We start from the raw sequence: 21941 nt of genomic DNA, 5'->3' as shown, positions 1-21941 counted from the left end.
GGTCTTTAAAAGCCGTACGTCACCTCGAGCCGGTGCTACTACTACGTACTGTACCACCCCCCCTTTTCGAATAACAGTGGTACTGTAGTTGGAGTAGTGGAGTAGTGGAGGATGATTTCGGCGATTATCTTCTACAACCAGAAAGGTGAGGTGCTCATTTCGCGGCTGTACCGCGACGGTCTGCGGCGGTCTATCGCAGACGTGTTCCGCATCCAGGTCATCTCGAACCCCGAGTCCCGGTCCCCGGTGCTGACCCTGGGGTCCACTTCGTTCCTCCACGTCAAGCACGAGAACATTTATATCGTCGCAGTCACGAGAGGGAATGTAGACGCTGCGCTGGTGATGGAGTTCCTGTATAAGCTGATCGCCCTTGGCACGAGCTACTTCAACAAGCTCGACGAAAGCGCTATCCGCAACAACTTCACGCTCATCTACGAGCTGCTGGACGAGATCCTCGACTTTGGCTTCCCCCAGAATACCGAGACAGGCACCCTGAAACAGTACATCACCACCGAGGGCGTCCGGTCCGAGAGCATTAGCGGCGACAACCCGTCCAAGATCACCATGCAGGCGACGGGAGCCATCTCGTGGAGACGCCCCGATGTCAAGTACCGCAAGAACGAGGTGTTTGTCGACGTGATGGAGGACGTAAACTTGCTCATGAGCTCTACGGGGTCGGTGCTCAAGGCCGATGTCAACGGACATATTCAGCTAAAGGCTCATCTTTCAGGCATGCCAGAGTGCAAGTTCGGGCTCAATGATAGCCTGCTGCTTGATGATGGGGACCGAATAAACGGTGGTGGCGGGCCAGAGTCTGGAAGCAGGGCAGCGGCCGGTGCCGTGACTCTTGAAGACTGCCAGTTCCACCAGTGCGTCAAGCTCGGCCGGTTCGACGCTAACCGCATTATCAGCTTCACCCCGCCGGACGGTGAGTTTGAGCTTATGCGCTACCGCGCAGTCCAGAATATCAATCTGCCGTTTAAAGTGCTCCCGCAGGTTACTGAGATTGGACAATACAAGGTGGAGTATACCATTGCCGTGAAGGCCAACTTTGGGCCCAAGCTCTTTGCCACCGATGTTGCAGTGAAGATTCCCACACCATTGAACACGGCTGCAACTCATCTGTCGGCTTCCAATGGGCGCGCCAAGTATGTTCCTGCTGAGAACCAGATCGTGTGGAAGATTGGCCGGTTCACGGGTGGCTCGGAACACAACATCCATTGTACAGTAGACCTCACTCCGACGACCGTTAAGAAGCCGTGGTCCCGTCCCCCTATTTCGATGGACTTTTCTCTGTCCATGTTCACTAGTTCGGGCATTGTTGTGCGGTACCTCAAGATATTTGAGAAGCAGAACTACACCACCGTCAAGTGGGTCCGGTACCTCGTGCGAGCCGGGTCCTACGAGATTCGCTTCTAATCCATTGGCACATGTGGACTTATTTATAAGATGGTCAGTCGATACCAGGGGAGCATAGAGTTCGATGGTTTTAAAGTTCTTGTATACATAGACTGCACTCAAAACAATTCCTCACACATATATCGCGGATCACGTTTTATTGCTGTCCACGGATCGAACTGGATCTTATATACGGATTGTATCGGTGCTTCTTATCTGAATTATGCCGCCTCATTTACATCGCTATCGAGTATTTTCGCACGCCAATGCCGATGGATACGACGACCACAAGTTCCGAGTGCCGTTGGCACAGCCTTCCGAAGTTGAGCTCAACGAGATGCGGGGGGTCAAGAAGCTCGTTAACAAGCAGAAATGGGCGTTTGGAGGGTTCAAGCTTCGGTCCATGAGCTCTCCGCCATTAATCCGCAATGGCTATACGAGTGCGCCCAAGACCGAGTTCCTCCCTAAAATTGAGCCCCATGCAATCTTCTCGCCGTTACAAAATGACCCACACCTAGCCGATCCGGCGGCTGTGAATCACGGATCTGTCATTAGAACGGATGTAGGGCCAGCCATGGCGACAAGAGTTGTTGTATTGCGCAATATACCCGCCAACGTAGGGCTCAATTCGGTTCTTCTCCAAGCAAGCGGTGGCCCGTTAGAGCGGGTAACAACAAACTACGAAAAATCAGCAGGACTAAAGCAGTTCTATTCGGTGCAACTATACTTTCTCTACCAGAAAGATGCTGCAGAGTTCTTCAACTATGCGTCAAGCGGCCGCTATTTGGTCAATGGCCGCTGCTACCTGCCGCATAAAGGGCAGCAGCCCCTAAAGTCTGAACCCAACATCGGCGTTATTCGCGAGATGGCAGAAAATGGTGCTAGACGGTGCGTAGTGCTTAAGCGGCATGGAAAGCCTCCGGACTTCTCCAAGCACAAACCGACTGACCCGCATTACAATGTGACGGTGGACGTCTCGCTGGAGGCCATCCGGCGCAACTTTTCGGAGATCGGCGTTATCGTGTCTGTGCAGCCAATTGTATCGTCGGTAGTCTCGATATCAATTCAGTATGCAGACGTTCGTTCGGCTATCAAGCTGAAGCGGCTGTTTGAATCGAAGGACCACCAGCTCTACAAAAAGTATAACAAGTGGTCCATATCGTACGGTAAAGATCCCATGGACAAAAGCTGCCCTGCCTCGCTTAACTAGATATATTTACTATCTATTCGAAACACTCAATTTCTCGGTCTTTCGTCATCTCAAGCTAAGATATATCATCCTCCACTCAATTAGGCACGTAATAGGGGTTATCAAGTACATAGGTAGTCCAGGAGTGAGCGATATATCATCTTCCCCTCAATTTGACACCCAGAATCATCGAGCATATGGTTAGTTCAGGAGTGAGAAGTAAATGACATATGTATGCCCATGAATATGATTAGCGGTATTTACGTACCATACACGAATAAGATACAAACCATTGGCCGGGAGATCAGAGCTACAGCTTCGTATAAGCTAATTGACCTCATACAATTCAGGTTTCCGACAATATTCGCCTCCAAATAGGCACAATTATGTACCGGTGCTGGTATTTCCAAGCCGACAGTAGTGAAATTTGCTGGACGGTGTCGGAAAAATAGACCCCCGAACAAAAGGGTCCACCGGACAAACCCACTTGCGGCCTGAAGTGAGCCGAAGGCTAGAAAAGCTCAAACGTCTCCCTTTGGGCAAAGCTAACTGAACATATAATCCAAGGAAAATGTCGAAAACTGCTAGAACTCCGCGCGTGATTATCATGCGCCATGGCGAGACCGAATGGTCCAAGTCGGGCCAGTATACCTCGCGGACCGACCTTCCCTTGACCGAGAACGGTAGGAAGCTGGTCGCTGCCACGGGCCAGGCCATGGTCGGCGACAACCGATTAATCCACCCGGACCACCTAGAAAAGATCTTTGTTTCGCCGCGATTGCGGGCTCATCAGACGCTGGACATCCTGTTCCAGGACCACAAGGAGGAGCTGGCCAAGATCCCGGTTGAAGTCGCCGAGGACGTGCGGGAATGGGAGTACGGTGACTACGAAGGCATGATCACCAAGGACATTCGGGAATTGAGAAAGAGCCGGGGATTGGACACTGAAAGGCCGTGGCAGATCTGGAGGGATGGTTGTGAGAATGGCGAGTCGCCAGAGCAGATCACTGAACGTCTTGACAGGCTAATTGACAAGATTGTTGCAATTCATCACAAGGCGGTGGTCGAGAACCGGTATTCTGAGGTCCTTGTGGTTGCCCACGGCCACAGCTTGCGCGCATTTGTGCTGCGGTGGGTTAACCGAAAGGTTGAGGAGAACCCGTCGATTATCCTCGAGGCGGGCGGAGTGGGCGTCCTCAGTTACGAGCATCATAATTGTGATGAACGGGCTCTTTGCCTCGGCGGTGGGTTTATTATTCCAAAGGAAGAGTAATTATATTGAATAGTATGGGATAACTTGCACTCGTTCGTATCTATAATACTCTGTGAATTGTTTGTCAATCCCTTTGTCAATTGACTGAAAATTGCATGTCAATTGGAGCTCTCCCTCCGCGAAGCGGAGCCACGGGAGCTCGAGGGCTGGCCCTCGAATACACCATTTCTCCTAGTACTATTGCAGGGATAACTCGTGAATGTCATTAGTCTAAACAAAAATAAATAGATTACAAATTGCTGCGGCGCAGCTGGTCCAAGATTTCAGACTGCTCTAACGACAATGCCCGCACTCGGTGCTGCGGTTGGTGTTTCTTGCCAATCTTGAACCCAAACAGCTCAAGAGCCTTGGTCGGCGACTCGCCAGCTACTTTGGGCGAGCCCGTGGGGGCAAGTACTGTGCGGACATTGGGCGAGTTCGGCTCGGGAATACCCCCCTCGGTGAGGCTCTGGAAAGACGTGTAGCCGGGATTATCCTGGGGGATGAGCGGACGGCGCTCAGGGTCGACATTGTCGATGCTAGCGTTCTTCGCATGGGCAGAGCTGTGGTGGTAGGGGGACTGTGCCACGCCTTCGTCAAGCTGCATCGATAGGCAGAGGACGCCAGACAACACCAGCGACGTGCCCAGCGCCACAAGGAAGATTTGTGTCCCGGAAAGCTTGGACGTTTGCTCAAAGTACACCAGTCCATTGACGATGGTCGTCACATTGTAGACGCAGAAAATGAGCGGGTAGAGCACCGAGGTCGAGCAGAGCCGCAGCCCGGCGTTCATGATGTAGAGCTGCGACAGGGCAAAGAAGAGGAAAGCGCCGACAATGAGCCACGTCTGCCAGCGGCTGTAGTCGTCGGCATTGTGATCTTTAATCCCGCGTAGAACCAGTTCAACGGCAGACTTGGCCATGAGCAATGAGTGCGCAGAGAATATGCCGCTGACGCACCCGTATAGCGTTCCTTTGATAGTCATTGTCCGATAGTCGTGAGGTTTGACCGTCGAAAGGTACCGGATGGTGAAGAGCAGGACGGCCGCCAGGGCCATTGTCAGAACCATCCACAGGATAAACGGCTTCCTGTGCAGGAGAACCAGCAATCCATCGAGATCGTGGTTTGGTTCGGGGATTGAGCCAAACGTGGCGATTAGCAGGGCTCCGCCAGCGACTAAGAGGGTCCCCAGCACCGAGAGCCGCGTGAAGGGCTCGTCTAGAACAAGGCTGGCGCAGATCGAGTTGAACACAAGCCCCACTGCCTGCAGTGGAGACAGGATAATTAAGGGCAGGGTCGTAATCTGCACTGTGGACCCGAAGATGTTGCTCAGGAGGAACATGGAAAGACCAATGCGCCAGAGGCTCTGGCGGTGGGCCGGTCTCCGGGGCACGCTGGGCGGCTTACAGTCCTCTAGGGTGTGGGATTTGCGCTGCAGCGTGATGCCAATGGACTGTGTTGCCGACGACAGGACGCCTACTATGCATCCTAACAGGATGGTGTGTTTGGAGGCGCCTTTCATGAGTTACTGAGCTAATCGTTGCTGATACGTAGTTGACATGGACAACGATATATGCTAGATTGCGCTGGTATCTTTGGTATGCGATAGGCGATTCAATAGTCCACGTAGTATCGCTCTATTGGAACTGGGGCGGCTGGAGCTTTGAACAAATGGGGTAATCCAACGGCCAGGTAATTACGTAAATGCTGTATAAGGCACTATATATAAAGCAACAGGGTATCAAATAAGGTTAATTACACTACACGTTTAATCGCTCTAAGCCCTGTCAGCACATTAACCGTACTACAGTCCTAGTAACCCTGTAACTATGGAGTCAAACTATAGCTACGGAGAAGGGGCTGTGAACTTAATGATTCAGGCACTGGTTGGGGCTTTTCCGGCGGACCGCGAATCAAAGGAAAAACGACGGAGGGTAGAATCGGGAGGGAGGGAGAAAAAAAAAGATGAGGCCACTTGGTGTGTGGTCTAGCGGTCTCAGGACCCTGAACGGGAAATGAACACGAAACAGATCAACCGGCCAGTTCTTGAACCGGCTTTCCCTTTGCCCTTTGCAAGAGACTGTCTTAAGGGAGGAGCTTTACCATAGTACGGCAATACGGGTCGGAAGGTTTGGCGATGCACAGCCGTGAGCCGCGGTAGAACCCGGGACGGGTCCCGAAGATTTGAGCACAGTTAAAAAGCCCGCCCTGGTCCCCCTGGATCGAGAGACTCGTATTCGATAAGATGCTAGCACGCACTGTGAAGCCATATAATTCGCTCCGAGGAGCAAGCATAGGAGTGAGGTACCTATCGAACCTCCCCGTGAACCAGCAAAATGTCGTCGACAACGCCATTGCGCGACAACACCTACTTGTACCCTACTTTGAACCAGCAGCGACAGACCCCGTCAATGCCCCGACAACGCTGCCCATTGCCGTGGAGACCACTCGCGACCCTAATGTGCCGGCCCTGAAGCACCTGGTGGGTCTAGGAAAAAGCTTTGTCAAGCTCTACAAGCAGGGCATCGTAAACGTGTGGAAGAACTACCGGTTCTCGCTGCAGTACAGGAAACAGAACCAGGTACCGCACGTTAGCGCGCTGACCCAAAAGATCCTCGACGACTCGTTTGGCCATTCGCTCGAGCACGAGGGCAAGGCTGTCCAGCCTACCTGGAACCACATCACCCGAGCCGAGTATCAGACGCTGTTGCGAACCGAGCGAGACTTCAAGAAGCTCCCACTCTTCGCGGCCGTCTTCGCCGTCTTCTTTGAGATGACTCCGGTGCTTGTCATGCTGTTCCCACGCATCACACCAGGCACATGTACCCTGCCGTTCCAGCGCAAGCGCGACCTGGCCCGGGCCAACGCCAACATTGCATTGCTAAAGCAGCTCCACGCTGATGCCTCGCCCAAGCGGTTCAGTACCTCTGTGCACCGCTTGACCGAGACCGAGCTCCAGGGCCTTGCCAAGGCGCTCTTCCCGCACTCAGCACTCCCCCTGTCGCTGTACCCACGCCGGGCACTCGAGCACAAGGTCCAGCGACACATTGACGAGGTGCGGGCCGATGACGTACTGCTCGGTCGCTTCGGCAGCGTATGGACCCTCGAGGAGGAAGAGCTCCGGCTCGCCTGTCTCAACCGGGCCATTTGCACCGCCGACAAGACGGTCGCCCAGATGCGTGCCGACCTCTTCCTGTGGATCACCAACATGGCCCAAGGCCGCTATGACGCAGGATTCTATCTCTATCCACTCAATACGACAAAGCACCAGGCCGCCGAGATCTCGCGTAAACGCAAAGTACTCAAAAACTAACCATAATCTTGCATTGTTAATAGACTATAAACTATTTAACCTCTACCTTATTTCTTCGCTTCAATTGACTCGGGGGCCAGCCCCCAAACCCCCGTAGCTCCGCTTCGCGGAGGGTTTCAATTCATTGGCTCCAATATCTCCGCGAAGTGGAGCCCCAAAGGGGGGGGGGGGGGGGGGGGTCTGGGGGTACAAGTGTATTATGACGCAGTGCTAAGATGTTTGTTGTGATTGAGTGCGCGCACTAATAATAGATGCACATGGGGGAAGATCCATTGAACTCTCCAAATACGCTGGTATTGCATACGTATCTTGGATAATGAAAAGCTGCATCATTAGTTGACGCGTAGGGACGTCTTTGTGAATTGGCACAAGGCATTTCGCCATTTGAGTGTTGTCGGAAGATTTTCACCTGTCTCACCATGTCAAACTAAGTTAAGACACCTGCGATCTACCAAAGAACGACATGTAAATAGCGACGCGGATCAAATTCTTCCATATCCCAGAGGAGGGCAACGGCCACAGCCGTGGGTGCAGGGTGCAGCTGGGGTCCTGCATACCGGTGCGGCGTGGGCTGGAAGACAAGAAGTTCCCGCAGGGCGGCTGCCGCGACAGCCCCGGACAAGGAATGGCGAGGTTCATAGATGGCGATTAAAGAACCTTAAAGTTCACCCCGAGAAACCGCTCTTCCTGCTTTGCTTAATATAGCAGCACTTCAGGCAGGGAATCCACCCGGTAGGGCGCTCTTAAACAGGGATACGCTTTTATTTGTGGATCGCTTTTGGAGGGGGGTGGGTTTTCGTCGATCGTCGAGCTCTTTTACCTTCTTGCTATAAATTGTCTGCATTATTTCTTCGGGGGACTTATTCTTCCGTTACCTATTCTTTGGTGGACGTAGTGTTTGGTGGACATTATTGTTGGACATATTCTTCGGGGTGTATTCTGTAGGGCCTTAAATGCAGACTACGGTACTTATTGCAGTGTTGTGCGTCGTCGGGGCAGGAGTCGCTGCGTTTGTCGGCATCAGGGTGAGGAGCTTCGTGCTCCAGCGCCAGCAAAAGAAGTGCAATCGCGACGTGGAGAAGAAGCCCATGCCCCGGCCGCCCGTGTTTTTGAACCGCGATAAGGACGACCCCCTCGTCAAGGCGTACGAAGTCGACGGGTCGGACGAGTCTGCATACCCGTATTCAACGCCAGATAGCGCGCGGTACCCCGCGTACTTTGACTACCCGGGCGCCATTGACCAGGCCAGCGGATACCAGTCGACGTGCGAGATATCTCTGGCGAGCCGGGAGCAATTGGGCGTTGATGCTAAGCCCCAGACTGCCGTGGTGCGCCAGACGATGAGCTCCAATTCGCTGCCAATTACGGCAATTGAGCAGCCAGCGGCTGACAACGTGGTGCCGAAAACAAGCCGAGACGTTATTGTAGAAAAGAAGCAAAGCCAAGGGAATAATATGGCCAAAAAGGCTAGCCGCAAGACTATGCCAGCGCGTAGCAGTGATGATGACGAGTGGCAATTCGACGACAGCCGTGTCAAGCTGAGGCACAAGCCGTCAAAATCGGAAAGCGACATTTTGTCTACTGCCCAGTCGTCGCTACGGCGGAGAACGTCGCAAGACTGGGACGAAGAGCATAGAAATACAATGAACTTTGAAGGGCTGGGCAAGATTATGCGACTTACGCCTCAGAGCAGCTATAACCATCTCAAGGAACGGCTGGACGACGAAGGCCGCGATTCGCCCATTCTCTCTGAAATCACCAAAACCGCGACCTCAGCCACTTCATAATATTCTTTTTTACATTACTTAACGCTCCTGATTGGCCTCCTGATTGGACTCCTGAGTTGGCTGAGTTGGCTGCTGCTCCTGGAGTTGCTGATTTTGCTTGGTCGTCTCGTGCTTGACATCCAGCCCCTCACCGCGCCGACTAGTGTCGACCTTCATGACCTCTCGCAGCGCCATAGTCGCATAGGTAGAGCTCTGCAGTTGGAGTCGCAGAACGAGCGCCCGCTTGGACCCTTCCTTGTCCTCGACAACACGATGAGACTCGTCCAGCCCCTCATTGATCAGGTCGAGATCAGTCCGCACAAGCTGGTCCATGGGGCTCTCATAGCGCTTGATCCACCACTCGACGTTGCCCGGTCGCACCACAACGTTTCGGTACGCGCCCGATAGCGAGAATTCTCGAATGTTTCGCTTCATGTTGTTGATATCGAGCCCGTCGGCGGCCATGATCTCGTGGTACACCTTGCTGACCTCGTTTTCAGGGTACTTGATGTCGAACCCGGGCGTCGGCAGCACAATGTCGAATATAGTCTTTGTCTTTAGGTCCTCTTCTGTAACCACTCGCGCTCTAACAAAAGTGTCTTCTTTGACATCCTCTTCAAAGCCAGGAGTCTCTTGTTTCTCGGCTGGAGTAGACTGCTCATCGTCGATAACAAGGTCTCCAGGAATAACCTTAAGTCCGTAGCGCTTGACTCGCTCGCTGGCAGCCCGGTTCCAAACGTACGACTGGTACGCATGCGCGTACATGATCCGCAGGTTGCGGGGAATCTGCATCACCGCTGGCAGGAACGCCTTGGGGTCCTTGGCTAGCACGCGGAGAATAGACGTCTCGGCTACGCACTTCCTGGGCATCAACGCCAGTGCCTTTTTGGCGTCCTTGGTCTCCTCCCACACCTTTCGGGCCTCGACGGACTCGGGGATGACCAGCTCCTGGTTGGCGAGAATAAGCTCGACAACCTTCTGCCACTGCGAATTGAGCACATACTTGCCAACGGTATGCGTAGAGATGGAAAAAGTGCCAAATCGCTGCATTCCGTAGTAGTTAATAAACCCGTTTGTCTTGAGCGACTCGAGCGCCTTGTTAAGCACCGGCTCGACCTCGCTGCCATCAAGAGACTCAATCTCTCGAATGGTAATCAAAAACTCGTTCCCCTTGAGATCACCAAGTCGCAGTGGTTCACTTTCGTAGCGGAATGACCCCAGCTTAATGCCTCTCAGTGTTCGGTTCATTCCCAACAGCCGCTCAATCTTCATCTTGGAGATGCATGCCCGCTGGACAGTAACACCCCGTCGGTCTTTAGTCCCGCCATACGCTACACTTTTGGGTGGCACCTTGAGGAACTTTGCCAGCAAGTTCGCGACCTCCATAGTATCCTTATTCTCCTTATAAACGGTGAAGTGAGCCCAATCCTGGAGCTCTCCGGTAACGTTCTTGTCGAGCTTTGGCAACCCCCGCTTCCGACCTCCTCTGCCTCCTCGATCATTGCACAGGGTAATCTGGAAGGCGTTCTCTGGGGTGGTCCTGGACTCGAGCCGCGAATCAAACGACTCTCGCAGCAATTGGTGCACGGCGGTACGCTCCTCCTTGGCCTCGAACTTGGACTTGGTCTCGTACTTTCTGCCGCTAGTGAAGAGCGCTACAATGCCTTCATAATCCTCCTGGCCGAGCAGATCAAGGAGCTTCTGCTTCTGCTCCTCCGAGGGTTCTGGAATGGCCTTCTTTTCACCTTCCTTGGCCTTTTCTTTCTTCTCCTCGACAGGGGTGCCATCCCGTGGACCCAGATCAACGAGATGGACGACCTTGCCGTCTAGTCCGATCTCATTGACGAGGAAATCAGTGTACCGCTGCTTGATAATGCCCTTGAACCCGGTCAATTCGGGTGCAATGTACTCCACTATGCCAACATCCGGCTCCGTTATCCCCACAGGGCCATTGATCTTGACTTTCTTTTGCTCAGGCCCGTCATTGCCCTCTTGGTGCTCCCGCTTATCAACCATATCGACAAGCGAATCTCGAGGGATATTTTTTTCGCCGGCGCCGAAGTTTTCTTCATCGGTTAAAGCAGCGAGTGATATTAATTCACCGGATTCAGATAGCTATAGCTATATGCATCCATTCGCTAAAGCCTGTACTACCGGTACATCGTAGTATAATAGTCGATCAGAGATGATAATGAGTTCTGAAGGCATATAGTGCATGATATCAACTTGATAGGTTGAAAGTTGGTTTAATTGGTAGCTGTTTCTCTGATTAGTAGGACGATCGCCGCACTTCTGCTTCGGAACATTGTCACCAGCAGCTCTAGTATATTCAAGGCACCAGACGACTTAATAATATGTAGCAGCTTTCTCATTAATTTTATATTCATACCGAAGCATCGGTCAATATTAACAGGTCTGCTTCACAGTTCTTCATTTGCATAGCTAGTCGTTGAGGCCAATTGGAGTCGTTCAGCCTCCAAACGCTCTTTTTTACGGGTAGGCAACCTCCGCGAAGCGGAGCTACAAAGATCACGAATCCACTCTACTACTAGTACTCTTGACCATCTTGAAGGTTTGCCCCCCGAAGACCATCTCCATGCTTGAGTCCGTCCTCTAGGGGGCCGGCCCGATAGTAGGCAGCCATGCACGTGATTCTGTGCGGCTCAGGGGCGGCAAAAAAAAAATCCGGAGTCCGAGCGACATCCTTGAATATGAGCACGAAATGGCCGTAAATTGCAGCATATTGTCGTGCTGTCAGGTGTGTCAGCGCTACTGACAGCTGACGTGATTGGATAGGGAGAGCGAGCTGAGTGGGGGGTAGGATTCGGGGGGAGCGGAATAAAAGCCTGTAGCGGGCGGTGGTGTTATCAGTCAGCAGAGAGCTTTCCTTCTTTCTATATATACCCACCCATTCACTCTATTACGAACGGCATACTACCAGGTACACCGGTGACATCCCTTCGCTGGAAAAACTGACCTAGCTCGATAGGGCGGAAATTATTTTTTGGCTTATATACATTTTGTCAGATCGAACGCCTCGGCAGAGAGTAATTCTTTTTCCACGCTCGCTAGGCATATTTTGTTACACTTGCTCTCGTTGACTGCAAAGGGCACGGATCTTCCCCCAAGGGCGCGTAACCAGTGATTAGGGTTGGACCTTGAATTACGCACCCAGACTAGAAATTACGTACACTGACGGGCCAATACATAGCCACCACGCCAAGCCCAAGCCAAACTATGGTGTCGTATGGAGCCATCCCGGACACAGACACGGTCAGTCACAGCTCCAGCGCGACAGCCAACTCGCGGGCCATGTTAAGCAGGCGTGACTTTTCAAATGACTACTCGGACGAGCCCGGGGCGACCATTGTGTCGTCCATGGTGAACCTGCTCAACACGATTATCGGCGCGGGTATCCTCGCCATGCCCTTTGCATACCGCGCCAACGGCATTGTGCTGGGGACCGCCATCATCATTCTCGCCGGGCTCTCTGCCGGGTTCGGACTCTATTTGCAGGGCTTGAGCTCGACGTACGTGCCGCGGGGCCACTCGTCCTTTTTCGCCATAGCCAAGGTGACGTACCCGTCCCTAGCGGTCGTGTTTGACATCGCCATCGCCGTAAAGTGCTTTGGCGTGGGCGTCTCGTACATCATCATCATTGGCGACCTCATGCCGCAGATTGCAGAGTCGTTTGGCTCGTCAAGCTCCATTTTGCTGCACCGCCAGTTCTGGGTCGCTGTTTCGTTTGGCATTGTCGGGCCGCTCTCCTTCCTACGCAAGCTCGACTCCCTCAAGTATACGAGCGTCGTGGCGCTCGTGTCGGTCGGCTATCTCGTTGTTGTCGTCCTAGTTCACTTCTTTGTCGGCGATACCCTCGCCAATAAGGGCCCCATCAAGGTGTTCCGTCCCGAAGGGTTGCCAGCCATCCTCAACGCGCTGCCCATCATTGTGTTTGCCTTTACGTGCCACCAAAACATGTTCTCGGTACTCAATGAGCTGTCGTACGTCACCGAGTCCCGCGTCAAGCGTATCGCGGGCGGTTCCATTGGCACGGCGGGTGTGTTCTACGTGCTGGTCGGGCTGTGCGGCTACTTGTCTTTTGGTGACAACGTCGGCGGCAACATCATTTCCATGTACCCGTTCTCCGTGTTCTCGACCATTGGCCGCATTGCCATCGTCGTGCTAGTCATCTTCTCGTACCCGCTACAGTGCCACCCGTGCCGCGCTTCGGTGAACCATGTCATGCACTCCATCCGGCGAGGCGTCCAGAAGCACAAGTTCGCCGCCGTACTGACTGCTGACGATGCCTCCGACCACGGCGACGAGGAGGTGCAAACTACTCACACGACCGTCGTACCCATGGACACCCAGACGTTTGTCACAATCACTTCTGTCATCCTTGCTCTGTCCCTGCTCGTGGCGCTCTCTGTCGACTCGCTTGAGCTCATGCTGGCCTTTGTCGGCTCGACCGGCTCGACCTCCATCTCGTTCATCCTCCCGGGCATCTTTGCATACAGCCTGCTTGGCAAAACGAGCGACATTTCTACCAAAGAGCGGATCATCCGCTATTGTGCCCTGGCGCTTTCGCTGTGGGGCATTTTTGTCGCGACCGTCTGCCTCGGCACTAATATCTGGCTTCTCGTTCGATAGACTAACGACTTTTTATTACACATATATACGTACTGACTCGTATTTTATATATATTTCACGAGTTTTATCTCGTTGTATACCTTCACAAAGAGGAGATGAGTATTCTGTGAATTTGCCGGTCTACTACAGAGCATAGGAGACAAGCATGGTGATATTAACTACAGCTGAGTCGCTATCGTTTTGGCTCTAATCAAGGGGATAAGCTATCAGCGATGGCCCTTGGCGACGACGTGGACTTCGTATCGCTCACTGTCTACCTGCATGATTCATAGTTTCATCCGTCAATATATAAGGCATGTCATTTAATTACGTGTACACCTGGAAGCTCTGCCATTCATTGATTACAAAAGCCCCTCTGGAGTATCCCTAGCTGCCGCCGTTACTAGGGGGGCTAGCCCCCTCCCCCTGAGCTCCGCTTCGCGAGGGACTAGGCCCTATCTACGAAGCAGATCAGTAAGATATGCTTTCATTACTACTTGCTAGTTATTGTACAGTTACCACCATTCATGGAACACATCAGACCATTTTGTACGTATCAGGCACTTCGTTTACCTTTTAATTGGTCTACTTTATGTTCTATATTTTGTAGGTTACCATACAATTGTGACGTACAGGCAGCAGCTGCCAGCTTGCTCCATCTAGACTTTCATGGCCGGTTTCATTCAAAGTCAGTTCCAGCTACGCATTGCGCTAGTCCATCACACACATACTCAGTTACACCCCTCCCTTCCCTGACACATTCGCACATAGTAGTAAATTGCACATACATACTACAGTTGTACCCTACCCTAGTAGGTAGACTGATTCATTAGAGTCTATGGTTAAACGACTTTTTTTGAGCACAGCTTACCTGGTATTATTAGATACTGTAGAATATCCCATTTACTATTTTATGGAAGCCGTGACATTGTAGCAGGCACAACTGAATGTCAGTAAACAACTACACTGCACGAGAAAAATAAGTAAACTACGCTACATTCACCAAAGCAAATGCACAACATACCGGTAGTCTATAAATTGCAACGTCCTTGAGACTGGATTCCCCTCTATAAGTCGCTACTACACCGTACCATTAAACCTCTTGTATCCAAGCCATTACGAGGCGCAATCCCCTCCCCTTTCTCAGCCGCGCCTACAACCAATAAACCCCACAAGATATTAAATTATGGGTGATATTTCATACTAAAGCACATCTCTTCATAATCCCATCGGTACAACACAACACCGACATGCATTACAGTCGAAGCTACGGCACTTACGTAGCTCTCACTAATATAACGGCATCTCAGGAGGGCGTCCAGGGGGGTCTGCTCTGGCTGGAAAGCCGCATAAGGTGATGGTATTCGTTTCACAATGTTTTTGTTTTTCGCGGGCGCGGGCCGCCATCTTCGTCATCTTCTTTTCCTCCCAACGGGGGTGGTCACTTGGACAGCGAAATATTCTTAGAAACTCAGCCCCGGGACGAGGTTACTTGAGGGCTTCAAAGACACAGGTATTTGGCGGCTCGAACCCCTTCTGGACGCGGACGGACCTATATAATTACCAACACCTGCCATTAGCGCTGATACGGCGTATTCCTGGTCTTTTCCTTTGAAAAAAGCCACTCGTTTTTGTTTGTTTTTTTCGCACAGGGCGGCCTAACTAGTACCATCGCTTTAAAATGGCGTACTCGTACGGAATGGACAACTCGTACCGGGGGCGCCGACGTACCGGGTTCTCGGTGTCGTACATCGTTGGGGATCCGTTTGCCCTCTCGAGCATATCCATTGCGCTGATTGGGTGGATTATCGCGTTTGGCGGGTCCATCGCCGTGGACGTGGAGACCGACTTCCCGTCGCTGACGTGGTGGGGTATTGTCTTCGAGATCCTCCTCATTGCCGGCATCATATACGTTATCGGTGCGCAGCGGCTGCATGCGTACCAGATGGCGCTCGTGGGCTCTCTCGCCGTGGCCACGATATACACTACTAACTCGACGACTCATTTCATTTGGACCGGCACGCCCTCGAGCGGCGCCGTCACTGCAGGACACATTCTGCTCTCCATCATTAACATCCTGTGGATGCTATATTTCGGCACGACGCCGGACGCGCGGCCTCGCGCCTTTGTCGACTCGTTCAGCATCCACAATCACACGCCCAACTCAATGTACACGTCGGGCGTCAGCAGGGGCGATTCGCACCGGCGCTCCAATCCGTTTGCGTCGCGCGGGTCTAATGGCGATGACATCAACATGAACTACGCGCCAAAGGAGACTTCCTCCGCGGGGCCGCAGATGTATACTTCGGACCAGCTAGGCGGCCACTTTGAGAACACAGCGCCCTCGGAGTCACGTGTTGACAGCTATGTCGGCTCCTCAGCGGCTAACAACGATATGCAGTCGGCGACGGACGTGTTGCCGGCCCCGACAGAGTACCCATTCAAGGCGACGGCCATCTACTCGTACCAGGCGAGCCCAGACGATGCCAATGAAATTTCCTTTGAGAAGGGTGAGGTGCTCGAGGTTAGTGACATCACTGGACGGTGGTGGCAGGCTCGGAGGGAGAATGGCGAAGTCGGCATTTGTCCGTCTAACTATGTAGAGCTCATCTCTCCCCATTAACCCATCATGCCGCCATCCTCCATTCTTCTCGCACACACACACACACACTCTCTCTCTCTCTCTCTCTCTCTCACTCTCACTCTTACTTATGACCCTTCGGCCACCAATTACTTCGCCCCCATACAATGGCCACAATTGACCAGCTACTCACCTCTTATATAATGCTCTCTCTAGCTTTTGTTTTTGTTTGTTTACCTCACAAGCCGTGTGTTTACTTTCACTACCGCGTGGTGTAGTGGTTTTTTTTTTGAAGGGCTGTGCCCCAATATACAAGCATGGAAAGAAAATAATACATTAACCACTAAAAAACTAACCAGGATCCGGGTATGCATTTTGAGATCCTTAGGAATTCCCCCCAGGGAAAGATTTCATGTTTTTGCATGTTGAGCTTAGGAGTGGCACGTGACATTGAGCCGCACACATTCCCCCCTTAAGTCACAGCCGCTTGTTTTGCGGCGGGTGGCGCCGCATCATCAGTGTCAATAAAATTAGTCATCTTCGTCATCAGAGCGGCTGTCTTCGGCGGACCCGCCTTTTAGAATCGTTGCCACAACTCGCAGAATCATGTAGAGCCAGATGATGGTGATGACCTGCAGCACAACGAGCAGGGCAATGAACCACCGGTACACGGTCAGCGAAAAGCACCGCGTTCTGCCGCCCTCGGGAGTGTAGCAATTCTCCAGCGGGATAAGATCTGCCGCGTCTTTGTACACGGACCACGTTATGTAGTTATAGAAGATGTGCCGGCAGATGATCCAGCTTATGAGGAAGATGCCAAACATGGCGTCGCACGCGCGGTTGAACCCAAGGTACTTGAGCATCTTGGCTGTTGCGAGCAGCGTGTCGACATTGTCCATGAGCACGAGCACGACGTGCCCGACGCGCATGAAGTAGTAGTAGTATGACCCAATTATGAGTGCACAGGTGATAATGTGGTGCGTGAACATCTGGACGTGATCCTTGCGTCGCTCCTCGACGTTGAGCACGTAGATCTGCGAGAACCAGCACGCGAGCTGGATCAGGTAGTATGCCTTGAACAGCGGTTCCGCCGTGACGTGTGGCCATCCGCGCCAGACGTTCCTGATGGCGCCGTTGCCGACGAAGATATTGTAATCCGAGTAATACAACAGGTACATTCCGACGCCCCACGAGGCTGTGTAGTAGACGCAGCTCCAGCCCTGCTCGGCAAACCGCGCCAGGGCCTTTTGCTTACTGATGCCACATGCCCTCGCAATGGGCATGAAGAAGTAGTCCATGATGACGGACCGCACAAGAGTCAGCAGTACGATCCACAGCAAGACATAGTACGCATCGTCGGGCCCAATCGTCGCAGTCCCATCCGCCATCCGGTACTGAATCGTAATGAACTTCGTCGTGTGCGGCCGGAGCGCTGGGATTTGGTGGAGTGCCGCCAGCGCAGCCAGCGCCTTTATGGTCAATCCTTTCTGGCGCTCAGCGAGGTATGTCGCCCACGAGGCCGTCTTTTTCTGTTTGCGCTGGATGCGCCGCAGCTTGGGCAGCTCATCCATCTCTTTTCTGCGCTCAATCTTGGCACGGTGCCGAAGCTGGTGGTGGGGGCTGTTCGCCGTGACGACCTGGGTCGGGCCAGTCGCATGTTCAGAACCGGGAGGGACCATGGTTGGAAGATGAATCTTCTCGCTAGTCTAGTCTCGGGGGGTTCTTCGTATTTGGTGTCGTGTTCTTCCCGGGTCGGATCTCGCGTGAAAAACGTTAAATGCGAGCGTTGAGAGAGCGGCGCGCTGCGATCGTTTCACAATTTTCAAGACAATAAATATATTGTCAGATCTGGCGGCTTTTCGCAACGAAGCTTTGCGATATCTTATTGCAATCGTATATTATTTGGATTTTGAAATGTATTCCTTTTTTAATATCTCTGGAAGTAGCGGGGGGTTGACATATGTTTATCTCCTTCCTTACCCACGTGTAGTGGGTGCAGTAACTGCCAATGGGGGCCACCACGTCTTGCGAAGATCATTCGACATCCTCATATCAGGAATTATCTACGTTAGGCAGTTCTCTTGTCGCAGTATATTGTATTTAGAGAGTCCATTGAGTTGTAGGTGTAGCTGATTGACGTGGTATGTAGCAGGAAGGGTTTAAGGGGGGTAACGTGGGCTGAAATACAGGATATTTTGAGAGAAGTTCCATCGCCAAGTACAGAATACGGATTACTGTGCTGCTTTCATGTTTCGATGCCATTTCCGCTATCTCCATATATATTTTATCGGTATGAATTCCGGCATATGGAACGTAGCCGCATAACATCATTTTCCATTTTAGGCACCGGCGTATTTTCTCCTTTCAGTCCACACCAATGCATGTCAAAGGAAGCTGAATAGTGTTTTTTTTCGCCGTGTCTCTCTACCTTACGCTGCAGAGGCTTGGGTTCCCACCTACAGGAACTGGCATGAGCTGGCCATAGAGAGCGAATTACGAGCATTCAAGTTGACCATTATTTAGCACCGGTATTTCATTAGTATGTATTTGAAGAACAAGGTGCCGTATTGTACGGAATAAGGTACCCTCCAGCATATAGAGAATCGGTGAACAAGAAATATATTTAGCAAGCCTGGAGATTTTGATTGGCGTAGGACACCTCATGTCATCAGTATCGCCTACCATATATGATGGTGTACTGTGTAGACTATAACTGGAACTGCATAGTGGGACACCATTAACGATGATTGCCATATATAAACTCCTTGCTCCCTTTACTTTCTAAAAACCACATGATCTAGTCAATGGCAATTTCAGCACGAACTTGGATTTTTTGAACGCTAATCGAACCACTACTACGGTAGTCAAAGCACCATACTGCTAAGAGATCCATGGCAACATAACAACCGGTACAGTAGTTTCTCTCACAACCACATACGCTTTATACATGCTAGAAGTATCTAATCGAAGCAAAACAGACTTGTAGAGCTAGTAGTATTGATATTAAATTAACTGTAACCACACTACCTGTACCATGATACTGTATCTTTGTGGTACTATCTAAGCTGGATAGATCGCCTACTCTTGAGTTGGCCGATAACCCAAAGCCGAAAATTAAAAATTCCCGATAACCCCTACATATCTCGCTTTAATGTCAACGTACATCAGAGGACGTAGATGTGGTGTAGACAACTGTAAATCACGGCACTATACCCTGATCAACGGCCAGAGGGTGTGCCGGCTCGGGCACGTCCAGGAAGGCGAGGTCGAGGTCGGCGAGGACGAAGACGACTTTGCCCAGTCCGGGCGCCGCATTGATCTGCCGAGCCAGCTCTCACAAAAGGCGTCCTTCCTGCTTTCTCAGAAAGAGTCGGAGGAAGCAGAACACGGCAAGGTGTACTACGGCAACACGGGCCATGCTCTCTTCATGCAGTGCTTCCAGTACATTGTGAGATCGCAGTTGGATTGGCTAATCTCTACCAAAGAGCTGCGCCCTGAGCTCACCAAGGTCGTCAGGGGGCTGTTTGCGTTGTATATCAATGAGACAGAGTTCTCTAACATCTCCTACGGCCAGCAAGACGACTCCGAGCTCGTTAGCGAGCCAATTGGCACTTTCAAGGACGACGACTCTGATTCGCCAGATAGCGAAAACGGCCACACATCAAACGACGAATCCACAGATGGCGAGTCCAAGGCTTCTTCCAGGCCCCAAATTGTCGTCGATAGGGCTCACCTGACCCATACAATCTTGCTGTGCTATCTCGGATGCGTGATGCTTCGCATCCCTGTGTATATTTACGACTTCAACCGCTGGATATACCGGTACGAGATCCCTTACATGAACGTGCTTTCGATCCTGCCCGGTTCAATGACCAAGCGGCTGGCTGGTTACTACCGCGCCATGCTGAGCCCCCGCTCAGCACCGAACCTCGGAGCTCTGCATGACTCGCTGCACCGGTTAGTTGTCTTGTTTAAGGAATCGCACGGGCTCGAGTTCCCGACGCCCATGTACGAACCACTAATCTTTAAAGTGACCCATGACCTGTTGCTCCCTCCAGAGATCTACGTCGCCACGACAAAACTGATAAAAACACTGGACTTATCGCTCGGGTTCCCCTGTGACCGGCGCCGCCTCCAGCGGGAGTACATCCCTGAGATTCGCATTGTTAGTCTCGTAGTGCTCGCCACCAAGCTATACTACCGCCTCGATATGCTTGCTACGCCTGACTTGAGCTCTCTGTCCTCCAAACGCATAAACACCATCCGTAACCAGCACTCACAGTACATAACAGCCCCTCCGCCAGACTGGGCGCTGTGGTGCGATATGCTCCGCAAGTTCTGGATAGAGGACGAGTCTCTCTCGGAGGCTGACGACAAGGAGGTGTTCTACTGGGACGATGACAAGATTGATCGCTATCTTACCTGGTACGAGCAGAACTTTGTGGGCTCCGGGTCTGCTGCCTCAGGGTCGCGGAGAGCCGAATCTTCTTCGGCCATTGACGACGACGGAGACGAAGAGATTTCTGTTTCGCGGCGCAAGATCCTTGAGTTGTTCCCCTTGGATCACTCAACAAGGCATCGGCGAACAAGACGCGAAAGCATATCGGTGAGCCCGAGACCTGGAACCGTTGCCGAGATCTTACGCGCCGTTCATAGTACAATGCGGACGACCACCAAGCAGCTGCAACAGCGACAACGACAACAAGTCTCGTTCGCTCCCCCCGACTACGGTGTCGACTTCAAGTCGTACCGCACGATGAAGGAACTGCCCCCAGTCCTTGATTGTCTCTATCAGGCGGCTGCAAGGCTGTGCGCAGTCCGAGTCCAGGTGATCCACCACGTTGTCTTGCGGCTAGAGCAAAAGACCAACCGAATTGAGCGGAACGACCAATCAAGCCGCAGGTCTTCGCCTTTCCCGGCAAACATATGCTATTCGTAGGAACGATTTAAATGGCCAAGATCAAGCTGGCAATACGCGATCGACACGTCGCCTCGTCATAGGTCTCCCACCGCACGTAAAGCGAGATCATCTCTTGAACACACTCGGTTGTCTTGACTAGGTTAATTCCCGAGTCGCCAAGATAGGTTGCGAGCAGGTCTATACGGGCCTTGATGCGCTCCAGTGGTGGCGCTGGCCTCACATGCGGCGATTTAAGCACAATTGTAACGTACACACATGCCATAGCAATGACATGCGGCGGATAGAGTAAAATGAGATCCGTGATGTACGAATCGTTAATCATCGACCATGTAGACTGCATTTCATCTGAACTCAACTGCAGACTTGGATATGCCTCGGCCATAGACTTGGCCAGCTGGTTCAGGCTCTTGTACGGATGATGCACGATAAGATAGCTGTCGAGCTCCTCTATCAGGTAGAACTCACACTCGGCGATTTTCGTCGGGTCCGGGGTAATATATTCGGGCCATAGCGCTCTGGCCTCAGAAGCAACTGTCCGGATATGCTGTGGAGACTCCTCGGTCTTGCAAGCCACGTAGACGCACGCAGCCACCACGACGTAGAGGTTCACCTCATGGATCGACACTTTGGTGAAGAACCGGGCAGAGTAGAGCTCAGCGGTGGCCAAAACTCGTTGCCGCAGGCCCAGCTGGCGGCCTAGCATTAATATCAGGTTGTGGATGTACAGTCTTATCTGGGGATCAAACGCGTTGAGGCTTTCCCCGGGCCTACTACTGCCCTTGACCAGGGCTTTGTCATTTTCGAGGATAGCATCTCTGGCTTGCTTAAGCGACTTCTTGGAAAAGAGCCAGTGCGCTCTTTGACTGGATTCCCAGAAGTTTGCACTCATTTT

At 52.2% G+C, this 21941-nt stretch overlaps 12 protein-coding genes across 12 annotated transcripts; 8 read left to right on the top strand and 4 right to left on the bottom strand.

Moving 5' to 3' along the window:
• Positions 1 to 111: 111 nt before the first annotated feature.
• APM4 (Apm4p) lies at positions 112 to 1419 on the top strand (the record flags this gene model as incomplete). The annotated part of the gene is made up of 1 exon (XM_076682763.1): positions 112 to 1419. One exon carries the CDS (start codon positions 112 to 114, stop codon positions 1417 to 1419), a length of 1308 nt encoding a protein of 435 aa, XP_076543125.1.
• A 202-nt stretch (positions 1420 to 1621) lies between these two features.
• On the top strand, positions 1622 to 2608 carry SSP2 (Ssp2p; the record flags this gene model as incomplete). Its single annotated transcript, XM_076682762.1, has 1 exon — positions 1622 to 2608. The coding sequence occupies one exon, from the start codon at positions 1622 to 1624 to the stop codon at positions 2606 to 2608; it is 987 nt and encodes a 328-aa protein (XP_076543124.1).
• Positions 2609 to 3158: 550 nt separating this feature from the next.
• On the top strand, positions 3159 to 3860 carry SHB17 (sedoheptulose-bisphosphatase; the record flags this gene model as incomplete). The annotated part of the gene is made up of 1 exon (XM_076682761.1): positions 3159 to 3860. One exon carries the CDS (start codon positions 3159 to 3161, stop codon positions 3858 to 3860), a length of 702 nt encoding a protein of 233 aa, XP_076543123.1.
• Positions 3861 to 4089: 229 nt separating this feature from the next.
• TRVA0_004S03642 (uncharacterized protein) lies at positions 4090 to 5361 on the bottom strand (the record flags this gene model as incomplete). The annotated part of the gene is made up of 1 exon (XM_076682760.1): positions 4090 to 5361. The coding sequence occupies one exon, from the start codon at positions 5359 to 5361 to the stop codon at positions 4090 to 4092; it is 1272 nt and encodes a 423-aa protein (XP_076543122.1).
• Positions 5362 to 6084: 723 nt separating this feature from the next.
• TRVA0_004S03620 (uncharacterized protein) lies at positions 6085 to 7152 on the top strand (the record flags this gene model as incomplete). The annotated part of the gene is made up of 1 exon (XM_076682759.1): positions 6085 to 7152. One exon carries the CDS (start codon positions 6085 to 6087, stop codon positions 7150 to 7152), a length of 1068 nt encoding a protein of 355 aa, XP_076543121.1.
• A 953-nt stretch (positions 7153 to 8105) lies between these two features.
• TRVA0_004S03598 (uncharacterized protein) lies at positions 8106 to 8939 on the top strand (the record flags this gene model as incomplete). The annotated part of the gene is made up of 1 exon (XM_076682758.1): positions 8106 to 8939. One exon carries the CDS (start codon positions 8106 to 8108, stop codon positions 8937 to 8939), a length of 834 nt encoding a protein of 277 aa, XP_076543120.1.
• Positions 8940 to 8957: 18 nt separating this feature from the next.
• On the bottom strand, positions 8958 to 10934 carry PUS7 (pseudouridine synthase PUS7; the record flags this gene model as incomplete). The annotated part of the gene is made up of 1 exon (XM_076682757.1): positions 8958 to 10934. One exon carries the CDS (start codon positions 10932 to 10934, stop codon positions 8958 to 8960), a length of 1977 nt encoding a protein of 658 aa, XP_076543119.1.
• Positions 10935 to 12155: 1221 nt separating this feature from the next.
• AVT6 (aspartate/glutamate transporter) lies at positions 12156 to 13568 on the top strand (the record flags this gene model as incomplete). The annotated part of the gene is made up of 1 exon (XM_076682756.1): positions 12156 to 13568. The coding sequence occupies one exon, from the start codon at positions 12156 to 12158 to the stop codon at positions 13566 to 13568; it is 1413 nt and encodes a 470-aa protein (XP_076543118.1).
• A 1660-nt stretch (positions 13569 to 15228) lies between these two features.
• SHO1 (osmosensor SHO1) lies at positions 15229 to 16170 on the top strand (the record flags this gene model as incomplete). The annotated part of the gene is made up of 1 exon (XM_076682755.1): positions 15229 to 16170. One exon carries the CDS (start codon positions 15229 to 15231, stop codon positions 16168 to 16170), a length of 942 nt encoding a protein of 313 aa, XP_076543117.1.
• A 488-nt stretch (positions 16171 to 16658) lies between these two features.
• On the bottom strand, positions 16659 to 17807 carry LAC1 (ceramide synthase Lac1p; the record flags this gene model as incomplete). The annotated part of the gene is made up of 1 exon (XM_076682754.1): positions 16659 to 17807. The coding sequence occupies one exon, from the start codon at positions 17805 to 17807 to the stop codon at positions 16659 to 16661; it is 1149 nt and encodes a 382-aa protein (XP_076543116.1).
• A 1472-nt stretch (positions 17808 to 19279) lies between these two features.
• RRN7 (Rrn7p) lies at positions 19280 to 21067 on the top strand (the record flags this gene model as incomplete). The annotated part of the gene is made up of 1 exon (XM_076682753.1): positions 19280 to 21067. One exon carries the CDS (start codon positions 19280 to 19282, stop codon positions 21065 to 21067), a length of 1788 nt encoding a protein of 595 aa, XP_076543115.1.
• A 7-nt stretch (positions 21068 to 21074) lies between these two features.
• SSN8 (cyclin-dependent protein serine/threonine kinase regulator SSN8) lies at positions 21075 to 21938 on the bottom strand (the record flags this gene model as incomplete). The annotated part of the gene is made up of 1 exon (XM_076682752.1): positions 21075 to 21938. One exon carries the CDS (start codon positions 21936 to 21938, stop codon positions 21075 to 21077), a length of 864 nt encoding a protein of 287 aa, XP_076543114.1.
• Positions 21939 to 21941: the final 3 nt, after the last annotated feature.

This window comes from Trichomonascus vanleenenianus, assembly GCF_965637985.1.
Source record: "Trichomonascus vanleenenianus strain CLIB 3782 genome assembly, contig: TRVA0_004S, whole genome shotgun sequence".
NCBI lineage: Eukaryota > Fungi > Ascomycota > Dipodascomycetes > Dipodascales > Trichomonascaceae > Blastobotrys > Blastobotrys vanleenenianus.
Note: the sequence above shows the minus strand (reverse complement) of the source record. Positions and strands in the feature narration are given on the sequence as shown.